This window comes from Crocuta crocuta, unplaced genomic scaffold, assembly GCF_008692635.1.
Source record: "Crocuta crocuta isolate KB4526 unplaced genomic scaffold, BGI_CrCroc_1.0 scaffold675, whole genome shotgun sequence".
Lineage (NCBI taxonomy): Eukaryota > Metazoa > Chordata > Mammalia > Carnivora > Hyaenidae > Crocuta > Crocuta crocuta.
Window position 1 is genome coordinate 479,352 of NW_027528796.1, and position 12,327 is coordinate 491,678.

Genomic DNA, 12,327 nt, shown 5'->3' on the forward strand with positions numbered 1-12,327 from the left:
GCGAGGCCCGACCCGGGTGGAGGCCGCTCCCTTCCCCTGCGCCACCCCTAGCCCCGCCGCCGCGCCCCTGTAGCCCGCGGAGCCGGCCTGGGGCGCGGGCGGCCGCTGAGGGCCGGGGGCGGGGCTTTGCCGGTTTCGCGGCCTCTATTCCCGGCCCTTCCCGGGTCTGGGGGTGGCCTCTGCGGGGCACTCGTCCTTTGGGCCGGTTCCTGGGTCTTCGCAGGTATGGCTGCCCAATTTATTTCTGTATCTGGGAGGAGCATTTAGCGTTCTGGTTACTGGGAGAAAATTGGAAAACACCGAAACACTGATGTTCTCAAGAGCGTCACACTGTAGTTTTCTGGCTATGGAGATGGGAGGAAGTTTGGAGAAACTCTTCTCTTTAAAAGTGTGACTGCATTCATTTTCTTGTTGCTCTTTGAGATTTTTCGTGAATTTACCAATTCAGTAAAGTGAACTGAATTTTTCTTTAGTCTGAAGCATCACGCTTTAAGTCTCCAATAACGAAGTAATTTATTTTTTCTACCTTCTACTCCAGCCCCTCCCTCTAAACCCCCCACGGAGTCTCAGAAAATGGCTAGCCCTTTGATTTGCCCGAGTTTTAGTTATTCCTACAACGAGATATGTGATTAAAAGTTCTCTTCTTAGTCTTCACTGTGATGATCTGAATTTTTGTCTTCCAGCTTATTGTAAAGATGAAGGGGAGCTTCCTAGTTGAGCAGACTGTTTAAAGAAGAGAACAACTTGCGTACACATAGTATTCACTACCTTGGATCAGAAGATGAACCCAACTAATCCTTTCAGTGGGCAGCCACCTGGGGTTTTTCCAGCATCTTCCAGCAGTTCCATAGGAACATTTCAGGCTAAGCCACCATTTCGGTTTGGTCAGCCCTCACCTTTTGGACAAAACAATACGTTATCTGGGAAAACTTCAGGATTTTCACAGGTATCCAGCTTTCCAACATCTTCTGGAGTAAGTCATTCTTCTTCAGCACAAACATTAGGATTCTCCCAGACCTCAAATGTTGGACTTTTTTCAGGACTTGACCACACTCCAGCCTTTGTAGCTGCCTCTGGGCCTTCAAGTTCATGTGTGCCTGGAAACCCAGGATTTAGTTTTAAATCACCCAACTTTGGGGCTTTCCCAAGTACTTCTACATTTGGACCAGAAACTGGAGAAATAGCAAGCTCTGGCTTTGGGAAAACAGAATTTAGCTTTAAACCTCTGGAAAATTCCGTGTTCAAACCAATATTGGGAGCTGAATCTGAGCCAGAGAAAACTCAGAGCCAAATTACTTCTGGATTTTTCACATTTTCTCATCCAATTAGTAGTGGACCTGGAGGACTGGCACCATTTTCTTTTTCTCAGGTGACAAGTAGTTCAGCTACCAATTCAAATTTCACCTTTTCAAAACCAGTTAACAGTAATAACTCATCATCTACCTTTACCTCTGCTTTGTCAAACCAAAATGTAGAGGAAGAGAAGAGAGGCCCTAAATCACTATTTGGAAGTTCTAATAGTAGCTTCACTAGCTTTCCCATATCTTCAGGGTCTTTGGGAGAACCCCACACAGTTAGCAAAACAGGTGTCAGACAAGGATGTGAAGAAGGTGTGTCCCAAATGGAGCCGCTTCCCAGCCTCATGAAAGGACTGAAAAGGAAGGAGGACCAGGATCGCTCCCCAAGGAGACATGGCCATGACGCAGCAGAAGATGTGGACGCTCTGTCGAGGGGAGATCATCCTCCAGATAAACGACCTGTCCGCCTGAATCGACCCCGGGGAGGCACCTTGTTTGGTCGAACGATACAGGATGTCTTCAAAAGCAATAAAGAAGTAGGCCGTCTTGGCAACAAGGAATTTAAAAAGGAAGTTGGCTGTACTGAGTTTGGGGAAAATGACCCCGTGGCCATCCCAGGAGGGAGTCCGTCTCTCCCAGCACCTTCCCGGCTCCCAGGTGTGAATAAGGAAGAAGAAACTGAAAGTAGAGATAAAAAAGAAGGTGAGCTCTAAAAATGTGTGCCATGCAGTAAGTGCTGCTGGCACGGTCTTGGTAAATTTCCCTGAGTCTTAGTTTAATGTTTCTAGAAAATTTGCTGTAAATGTTAGAAATTCTGACATACTAAGAAAATGTCTTTCATCTATGAACATTTACTTTGCTCTTCCATAGTTGGTGCTTCCTGTTTCGATGTGACATCTGCTGCGTTTTTGTGCCTGTTCTCTTATTCCTAGATTCTATAAGGGGAACTACGGGGCGTCAAAGTAAAAGAAGCGAGATCACAGACAGTCTTGGAGGCTTGTCTCCTGCTGAACTCACAGCAATCCAGTGCAAGAACATCCCCGATTATCTCAATGACAGAACCATTCTGGAGAACCACTTTGGTAAAATTGCTAAAGTGCAGCGCATCTATACCAAGCGCAGCAAAAAGCTTGCAGTGGTGTGTTTTTTTGATCATGTGAGTATTTCCAACAAATTTAATGTGAGTGAGAAAAAGTTTGAGTGACCTTTGTGACTTTAAAACCTAGTTCTTATTTATTTTATTAAAAAAACTTTTTAATGTTTATTTTTTGTGAAAGAGAGACACAGTGCAAGCAGGGGTTGGGAAGTAGCAGGCAGAGAGAGAGAGGGAGACACAGAATCCAAGTCAGGCTTCAGACTCCGAGCTGGGGCTTGAATCCCCAAACTGTGAAATCATGACTTGAGCCGAAATTGGACACTTAACTGACAGCCACCCAGACACCCCATTAAAACCTATTTTTTTTAGGGGCGCCTGGGTGGCTCAGTAGGTTAAGCATCCGACTTTGGCTCAGGTCATGATCTCGCGGTTCGTGGGTTCGAGCCCCGCATTGGGCTCTGTGCTGACAGCTCAGGCCCTGGAGCCTATTTCAGATTCTGTGTCTCCCTCTCTCTCTGACCCTCCCCTGCTCACGCTGTCTCTCTCTCTCTAGAAATAAATAAAACGTTAAAAAAAATGTTTTTTTAGAAACATTTTTTAATCTATCAGTTACTTATTTGTTAGAATTTGGATAAGTACTCATCTTATTCTTGGCTCTGTAATCGCATAGCATTTTTTCAAAATTAAGTTTTTTTGTTTTTGATTTGCTTTTATTTGGTCACAGTACATAATCACTGTAAACATTCTAACAATACAGAAAAAGTAAAATCCCCTTGTAATCTCATCCTCCAGAATAACTGATGTTACTTATTTGGCTTATACCTTGACTTTAATTAAATATGTGTATAAGCACATATCTGCATAATGCATTGGTTGCAGGTAGTATGCATACAGAGACTGTTCACTTTATGTTGCTTTATATTTTTATTATTTTTTCTCAATTTTCTTGTGGGGAAAATTAAGTTCTGTAGAATTTGTAAAGTAGAAAGCATGTTTTCATATTTTTTTAAGTGATGGAGCCATAGCCTGTTTATGTGGGTGAATAAAACAAAAAGTCTATGGGAGGAGGCCCAAAATCACCCATAATTCTATTTTCTAACATGCCAACTGTGAATATTTTAGTTAATACCATTGTAAACATATGGTCATGTTGTTTTTATACAAACGGGATCACGCTGCATATACTGGTGGTTATCTTTTCAGGTTGTAGTCTTTAGTGTTTTCTGAAATCAATAAATTGCCTAGATTAGAAGAGGATTGTTAAGTGCCACATGACATTCTATCTTGTTTATTTACCTCATTAATTTTCTATTTGTGGACATTTTTGCACTTTTTTTTTTTTAATGTTTTATTTATTTCCAGGAGAGAGAGAGAGAGAGAGAGACAGCGTGAGCAGGGGAGGGTCAGAGAGAGAGGGAGTCACAGACTGAAACAGGCTCCAGGCTCTGAGCTGGCAGTCAGCACAGAGCCTGACGCGGGGCTCGAACCCACGAACCGCGAGATCATGACCTAAGCAAACGTCGGACGCTTAACCGACTAAGCCACCCAGGCGCCCCTTTGCATGTATTTCTAATGGGTTTATATCCTTTGTTTAAATCCCTGAGAGTAGTACTTTACCAAAATACTTGCATAGCTTTAGAGCTTTTGCTGTTTGTCTATTTTTTTTCAATTCAGTGGCATTAATTACATTCACAGTGTTGTATCACCATCGCCGTTATCTGTTTCTAGAACTTTCTCATCATCCCAAACAGAAACTCTACAACTCAGCAGTATTTCCCCATTTCCTCCTTTTCCCAGCCCTTGGTGACTTTTAATCTACTCTCTATCTCTAAATTTGCCTATTCTAGGACTTATATTTAAGTGGAATCACAGTTTTTGTCCTGCTTGTTTTGGTCAGCATCACGTTTACAGTGTTTGTCCATGTGGTCGTACTTTATTCTTTTTATGGATGAATGATAATTCCATCGCATAGATACATTTTTCTTTATTACTCTGTTGATGGACAGAGGCTATGTCTACTTTTTGGCTGTTTTGAATAATACTGCTGTGAACATGGTATGCAAATGTTTCCTATATACTCTCCTGCCTATGCACTTAGGGGTGGAAGTGCTGGGTCTATGCCCTATTTCTGTTTTTTTGTTTTTCAAGGTATTTGGCTATTGAGATGTACTTTTCTAGCTGAAACTTAAATATTTATGTAATAAATATGTAAATGCATTGTTATTTGAAGTAGTTCATTAATATATACAATGCTGACGTCCCCTGATTACCCTCATCTCTCCTGTTACCCAGGAGCAAGGACAGTTACCTAGTATGGTGTGTATTGGTGTGTATTTTTCTAGACATTTTCATAGGTTTGTCTGTAGGTGTACTAAAAGGTACTTGGTTTTGTGATAAAATATATCCCGCGTATGTCATTCTCTTCCTTTTGTCTTTAAGTGTGACTTGGCAATCTTCCCATCACTGTATGTAATTACTGTGTATATACTGTGTGTGTAATCAGATGGTTAGAGTCACCTCACCAAATGCCAACAAGATTAAGCTACGGGTTCTATCACAGTAAAGTCATTACTTTCAGAAAGGAGAAGAGCAAATCCATGCCTGTGAGACAGGTAAGGGAGGTGAGGACTCTGGCTGCTGTGACCAGAGGCAGACTGTATGGTCAGAACATGCAGTGGGTGGAGGCTTTGCTCTGTACAAAATTGTACAAAATTCTGCTACTGCATTTGAGGTTTTAATTTCATTTCCTTTGGTCTGATGTCCTCATACGTTGTGGTGTGGACTGTTTCCCCAGGCGTCTGCAGCCCTGGCTAGGAAGAAGGGGAAAAGTCTGCATAAGGACATGGCTGTCTTTTGGCACAAGAAGAAACTAAGTGAGTTTGCGGTCATTCCTGGTGTGGTCTCTGGTGCTCTGTGTGGACGGCCCGCTGAGCACTCCCCAGCACCGGGGCAGGGCTGCCTGGCCGTGGGTCCTGTGTCTCAGAGTGTTTCTTTGGGATGCTTTGGAATCTCCTGTAACAATTCTGAGAGTATTTTTCAAACACAAGTAAAATCCAGTGTCACGTGACTTGTGGTTCGTAAATTCTGTGCTCTCATGTCCTCAGGTCCCAATAAGAAGCCCTTTTCCCTGAAGGAGAAGAAGCCAGGTGACGGTGAAGCCGGCCAGGGCCCGGAGGACGCATCCTTTCAGCACTCCCCTCTTGGCAAGCCTGTGGTGAGGGCTGCGGCCGTCAGCCTCCTGAGTAAAAGGTGCAGCTGGTTCTTCCTGAGGACTGTTGGTCATGGTGGCGTTTGGGTTTCTTGACTTCTGTGCACTTGATGGCAGTCTTGTCAGAGCATGACTGGGAAGTGGGTGATACGCTGACCCTTGAGTAGTGTTTCTTGGGGAATGGGAGCTTGGGAGAGGGAGAGGAGGACATGGCGGGAGGGCAAGGGGGAGATGGCCACTGCGCTCCTCACTCGTCCCGCTCAGTCCCACGTCCCACACTGTTGTACTCCATATATAACGAGCAACTTTTTCCCTTACAGGGTCTGACTGTAGTAACCAAGTGTTTCTATTAGCTACTTCTAGCAGTTTCCAGTATGACCTGTAGGTCTAGCTTATCACGGTGAAGCAGCCTCCCTCTTGGCCACATTATAGCTGGGGAGCTATACAGGGGTAAGGCCGTCAGGCCAGGGTGGGCACGTGACAGGTGCTTCACAGGGCCTCCCTGTCTGAATGGATATCTGTTGGCAAAGGCTCCCTCCCCAGCCCTCTTTCCGTGTGACCCCACCTTCCTTCCGCAACGGGCTGCTGCTCTTTAATCCTTCATGTATTTTGGTCAGCGTGTCGTTTCCTCACTTTCCATTTTGCGGTTAGCAGTTTAGTTGCTGATCTGCTTTTGCTTTCCCCCCTCAGCCAGTCACATCTCCAGTGTTCAAGTTCCCAGAGTGTTGAAAGCCAGCTAGAAAACGGGGAAGCTGGGAGGCCATGTCCATTTCTTTTTCGTACATCCTTCTGCGGGAATGAAGTTATTATGAAAACACGTAGACACATGATTTCCTCATGGCGTTAAAGTGGTTTTTTTCCCCCAGGCTGAGTTTCATTTTTTTGAGATAGAAATCTGCAGATATTCATCTCATATGTTTAAATGAGTTCATTTCATTTTTTTAAAGTATGCAGTGTTTCAAAAATTTAAAATCACAGTGAAAAATACTAACACCTTTGTGCTCCTCATTAACATTATCGTGTCATCTCCTGTTGGTGCTTTTAGTTTCAGTTTTGGAGGAACAGAAAATCTTGAATAAGGGAAGCCTCCAGTACTGGAAATGACAGAAATGCCTGATGGATACAAGGCCATTAATGTGTTACTTTCTTTGTAGCTCTCCAGTGAAGAAGCCAAGTCTTCTAAAGACCCAGCAATTTGAGGGAGACCCTTTTGATTCGGGTTCCGAGGGCTCCGAGGGTCTTGGGCCATGTGTGTCATCTCTTAGTACCCTGATAGGCACCGTGGCTGAAACATCTGAGGAGAAGTACCGCCTGCTTGACCAGAGGGACAGGATCATGAGACAAGGTATGGTGGGTGCATTTCAGCAGAGGTTCAGGGACCTGGCTAATGTCATGATAAGGTCATTGTGGGAGCTGTGAGGAGGGAGTGACTGCTGTCTCTGGGGCCCCAGTGTCATTGAGCCTCAGGCCTCTGATGAGCCCTCATGTGATCTTTGTTGTTTACTAGTTTCCCTAGAGGGTGAACATAGATGCAGATATAATGCAGGTATGTCTTTATTTTTATTAAAAAAATTTTTTTTAAGTTTATTTATTTTTGAGAGTGCTAGCAGAGGAGGGTCAGAGAGAGAGGGAGATACAGAATCTGAAACAGGCTCTAGGCTCTGAGCTGGCTGTNGGACATTTTAATACCTTTCGAATGAGATCCATGTGTATATATTAACTGTTCAGAGTAAGTATTCTTTTAAGTTTTAAAAAATACACGTGGGGCACTGGAGCAGCTCAGTGGGTTGAGTTGACTCTTGATTTTGGCTTAGGTCATGATCTCATGGTTCGTGAATTCAAGCCCAGCATCAGGCTCTGTGCTGAACGCACCGAGCCTGCTTGCAGTTCTCTTTTTTCCTCTCTCTACCTCTCCCATGCTCACTCTCCCACTTTCAAAATAAATAAACTTTAAAAAGCATATCTGTGTAATGAGCACAAATGAAAAAGTATTAGTGATATTTTTTGCAAAGTTTTTTTGAAATTAAGTTTTAGCTGTAGGATTTTCCTTTCTTTAGAAGCTGTGAATAAGTGACATAAGCTGTGAATAAGTGACATAATCATAGTGCCTCCTTAACATGGTAATAAAAGCTGCTGTCATACAGAATGCCAGTGATACGGTGATTATTGTTGTTTCATTGAAACCCAGGAATGGAATTTTTATATTCCAAATAAAATTAGTAGGTATTTAAGTTTTTCAGAATAAAAATAAGATGTGTATATTTTGAGCAGTGAAGTTGTTGTGTTCCACTTCATTTAAAAGATACTTTTGTAATGAATTCTATGGAAATAATTTATTAAGATCAGGATCAGGGTATGTTCTCTTCAGTAAATCCTGTTATATTAAAAACATGAAAAACAAAGTGATGAAATACTGACTTTTAGAGAATTAGTGTATTTTGAATATTTACAGTTAAGTTGATTTCTTTTTTTAATTTTTTTAATTTTTTATTTTTTTACAAATAGTTTATTGTCAAATTAGTTTCCACATAACACCCNAATTGATTTCTTTTTTAATGTTATCTTTGAGAGAGAGAGACCGAGCACGAGTAGGGGAGGGGCAGAGAGAGAAAGGGAGACACAGAATCCAGAGTAGGCTCCGGATTCCAGGCTGTCATAGGCCTGGCACCCCATAGGCCTGGCATTTTAAAAATATTTATTTTACTTTGTAATTTGTGGTGCTTATCTTTATTTTTATTTTTCCTTTTATCATCATAAAACACACTTCTCTGGGTTCCTAGTAACTGTATGATACATTCTTACTTTTTACTTGTCATCATTTAGCTCGGGTGAAAAGAACTGACCTGGACAAAGCAAGGACTTTTGTTGGGACGTGCCCAGATATGTGTCCTGAGAAGGAGCGATACATGCGGGAGACCCGGAGCCAGCTGAGCGTGTTTGAAGTGGTCCCAGGGACTGACCAGGTGGAGTCCCATGTCTTCCTGGGGTTGCTTTCTAGGCCACTGTCCATATTTAATAATCAGAGTGAAGGTGGGATATACAGGAGAGGGGAGACTTATTTTTTAGTGATTTCTGTACATATTGATACTGGGTTTGGGTGTTTACCCTTTTAGAGGATGGTAGAGATGTGCTATTAATTGTTCCTATTTATTGTGAAGTGTGCACTAAGCAATTCTGTAAAAGGTGACTGGACCCCACTGTTCTCTATAGATAGAGATAGATAATTGTTTCACAGATTAAAAATTTCCTTACATTTCTTTTTTTTTTTCACAATTTTATTACTGCCCTTTTTATTTTTTTTGAGAGAGAGAGAGATGGGGAGAGAATCCCAAGCAGGCTCTATACTGTTAGTGTTGGAGCCTGATGCGGGGCTCAAACCCGCAAACTATGAGATCAAGCTGAAATCAAGAGTCAGACACTTAGCCGACTGAGTCACCCAGGTGCCCCATATTCCTACCCTTTTCTATGTATGTGTTTTACACACATGAGATTATCCTCTAGATGCAATTCTGTGTGATTCTTTTTCATTTAAAATTATATTGTGAACATTTTGTTTTAATAAACTCAGAATTATTTATTTTAGAGAGTGCGTGAGAGTGGGGGAGAGGACAGAGGGAGAAAGAGAGAAGGTAGGCTCTGTGCTGTCAGTGCAGAGCCTGATGTGGGGCTCTGTCCCACAACCTTGGGATCTGAGTTGAGCTGAGATCAAGAGTCTGATGCTGAGCTGACTGAGCCACCCAGGCACAACTCAGCATGTTTTAAATGACAGCATGTTAATTGATTTATGTAGCTCTGTCAAAACTCCCCATTTTGTAGTCACTAGATAGGCTGTTTCTAATGTTTAAATTTTAGTAATGATTCTTTTGGGCATATTGTATGTAACTAGTCTAGTATTTAGATTATTTCCTTCCAATAGAGCCTAAGAATTGAGTTACTGCATCAGAGGATATGACCTTTCTTCAGGGTCTTGAAGATATGTGTATCAATGCATATTCCCAAATTGTTTCCCCAGAAGTAGGCGCCATTTTAGATCCTTTGTTAATTTTTTAAAATTTTTGTAAATTTCTCTGTTAGTTTTGTGTATAGGTTTCTCTTCTATGGACTGGTGTTTTGGTGTTTTTTTGTTTATTTTTTGTATTTTTTTGTTTTTTTAAGATTTTATTTTCAAGTAATGTCTATGTCCATTGTAGGGCTTGAATTTGTAACCTTGAGATTGAGAGTCGCATGCTCTCATCACAGTCTGTGCATCACAGCAGAGGCTCCTGCCCCAGGAGACAGTGATGCCGGCTTAAGGTGAATGCCCAGGAATCGGTCTGTGTATGCCTGGGCTTCCACACTGGGCCACGTGTCTTCAGCCTCCTCTTCTGAGTGGGACAGCTCCAGGCCTATGTGCGCAGCCGTGCAGTCCCCGTGAGGCCCCTGCTGCTTGCTTTCTCCATTTCCTTTCTAGTCCATATAGACCTTGGTGTTTGAGTGTGGCCGAGGTCTGTTAAAATGCTTCAGAGTCCTTTATCTGTCACACCTCTGCCCTTGGAGCCGTGCACATGTATTTCCACGTCTATTCCTTTTTTTTTTTTTTTAAAGATTTTATTTTTAAGTAACCTACACCCAGTGTGGGGCTGGAACTCACAACCTTGAGATCAAGAGTCGCATGCTCCACTGACTGAGCCAGCCAGGCACCCCCACTTACATTCCTTCTGCTTCTTCACTGCTTGTATTATTTGCCAAAAACAAATTTCTCATTTGTTTTTGAATTTTGATTATTACTTTCAAACAGAAATTTTACATTTCTATATTGTATTCTGTAGTATTGATCTTTTTTTTTTTTTTAACGCTTTTATTTATTTCTGTGAGAGAGACAGCATGAGCAGGGGAGGGTCAGAGAGAGAAGGAGACACAGAATCTGAAACGGGCTCCAGGCTCTGAGCTGTCAGCACAGAGCCTGACGCAGGGCTTGAACCCACAAACCACGAGATCATGACCTGAGCCGAAGTCGGACACTTAACCGACTGAGCCACCCAGGTGCCCGTTTGTAGTATTGATCTTGTACAAGTTTTTGGGTGATTTTCCCCTTCATTTCTTTTTTAATGTTTTATTTATTTCTGAGAGAGAGAGACAGCGTGAGCAGGAGAGGGTCAGAGAGAGAGGGAGACACAGAATCTGAAATAGGCTCCATGCTCTCAGCTAACTGAGCTAACTGTCAGCACAGAGCCCGACGCAGGGGTTGAACCCATGAACCGTGAGATCATGACCTGAGCCGAAGTCAGACGCTTAACCGACTGAGCCACCCAGGCGCCCCAGATTTTCCCCTTCATTTTAAGGCACTGCTGTTGGGAAGCTGGCCCAGCACCTGCCACCCAGCTGCTTGTTCCCACTCTGTCCTCAGGTGGATCACGCAGCGGCCGTGAAGGAGTATAGCCGTTCCTCAGCTGACCAGGAAGAGCCCCTGCCGCATGAGCTGCGGCCCTCGGCAGTGCTCAGCAGGACCATGGACTACTTGGTGACCCAGATCATGGACCAGAAGGAAGGCAGTCTGCGGGACTGGTATGACTTCGTGTGGAACCGCACGCGGGGCATTCGGAAGGTATCAGCCACTTTCGATCAGGAAATTAGAAAATGCATTTGAATTCCAAAGTCGAAGTGAGAGTTCTTTTCTTTTTACTCAGTTATATTTCGTCTGTGTAAAAAGATATGTTGTATTTAAAATCATTATAGGGGTGTCTGGGTGGGTCAATTGGTTGAGCGTCTGATCTTGAGTCATGATCTCACAGTTCATGGGTTCGAGCCCCGCATCAGGCCATGTACCGACAGCATGGAGCCTGCCTGGAATTCTGTCTCTCCCTATGTCTATTCTTCCCTGCTCGTGCACATACTCTCTTTCTCTCTAATAAACATTTAAAAAAAATAGTAAATCATTACAAAGTCCTATTAAAATGTGCTTAATGGGCTTTGTTTCAAATTGATGAGAGAAATTCAGGTAATCCTGATTTTTCTAAGAGTTCTTTATGCATGGAAATATGTGCATGAGATCTGTGTATACGAGACACATATGTATGTAAGGCGTGTAGATGAGGTTTTGTGTGTGTAATACTCCCTCTCGTTCATGGCAAGGACATCACACAGCAGCACTTGTGTGACCCTGTGACGGTGTCCCTGATTGAGAAGTGTACTCGGTTCCATATCCACTGCGCTCACTTCATGTGCGAGGAGCCCATGTCCTCCTTTGATGCCAAGATCAACAATGAGAACATGACCAAGTGCCTTCAGAGCCTGAAGGAGATGTACCAGGACCTGAGAAACAAGGGTGTGTTCTGTGCCAGCGAAGCAGAATTCCAGGGCTACAACGTTCTGCTCAATCTCAACAAGGGGGACATCCTAAGGTGAATTTTCAAAATCAAAAGCTAACCTAACCTGTCTGAAAACACAGGGTTTAAACAGGAAAAGGGCTGTTTGGGTTCATGGCAGCTGGCAGTGCAGTCTGTCTGGCACGGAGCGTGGGCCTGACAGTAAGCAGCCTGGGCTGGGCCGTGCGCTCTGTCGAGCTGAGGTGCAGGGAGCCCTAGCACGGGGTTGTGCTGACAGCACGTCAGAGTAGCCCCAGATCCTGTGTGAGAACAGTTTCTCTTCATCGGTGAGAAAACAAGGAAGGAATCTGCCTGATGAACAGAAGAGGCAGATGACCGACGACAGGGAAGCCCAGGGAGCCCCCTGTGAGAGCTGTCAGC

General features: G+C 43.4%; 1 protein-coding gene across 1 annotated transcript in view; it reads left to right on the forward strand.

The window, feature by feature from the left end:
- The first annotated feature begins 8 nt into the window (after window positions 1-8).
- Window positions 9-12,327, forward strand: part of MCM3AP (minichromosome maintenance complex component 3 associated protein) — a 53,752-nt gene continuing 41,433 nt past the window's right edge. Inside the window, exons 1-9 of the mRNA XM_077755381.1 lie at window positions 9-223; window positions 684-2,000; window positions 2,231-2,454; window positions 5,189-5,267; window positions 5,499-5,643; window positions 6,757-6,947; window positions 8,426-8,565; window positions 10,989-11,186; window positions 11,714-11,982. Of these exons, the coding sequence (XP_077611507.1) occupies window positions 782-2,000; window positions 2,231-2,454; window positions 5,189-5,267; window positions 5,499-5,643; window positions 6,757-6,947; window positions 8,426-8,565; window positions 10,989-11,186; window positions 11,714-11,982 (2,465 nt within the window). The 5' untranslated portion in view covers window positions 9-223; window positions 684-781. The remainder of the gene's footprint in view (window positions 224-683; window positions 2,001-2,230; window positions 2,455-5,188; window positions 5,268-5,498; window positions 5,644-6,756; window positions 6,948-8,425; window positions 8,566-10,988; window positions 11,187-11,713; window positions 11,983-12,327) is intronic.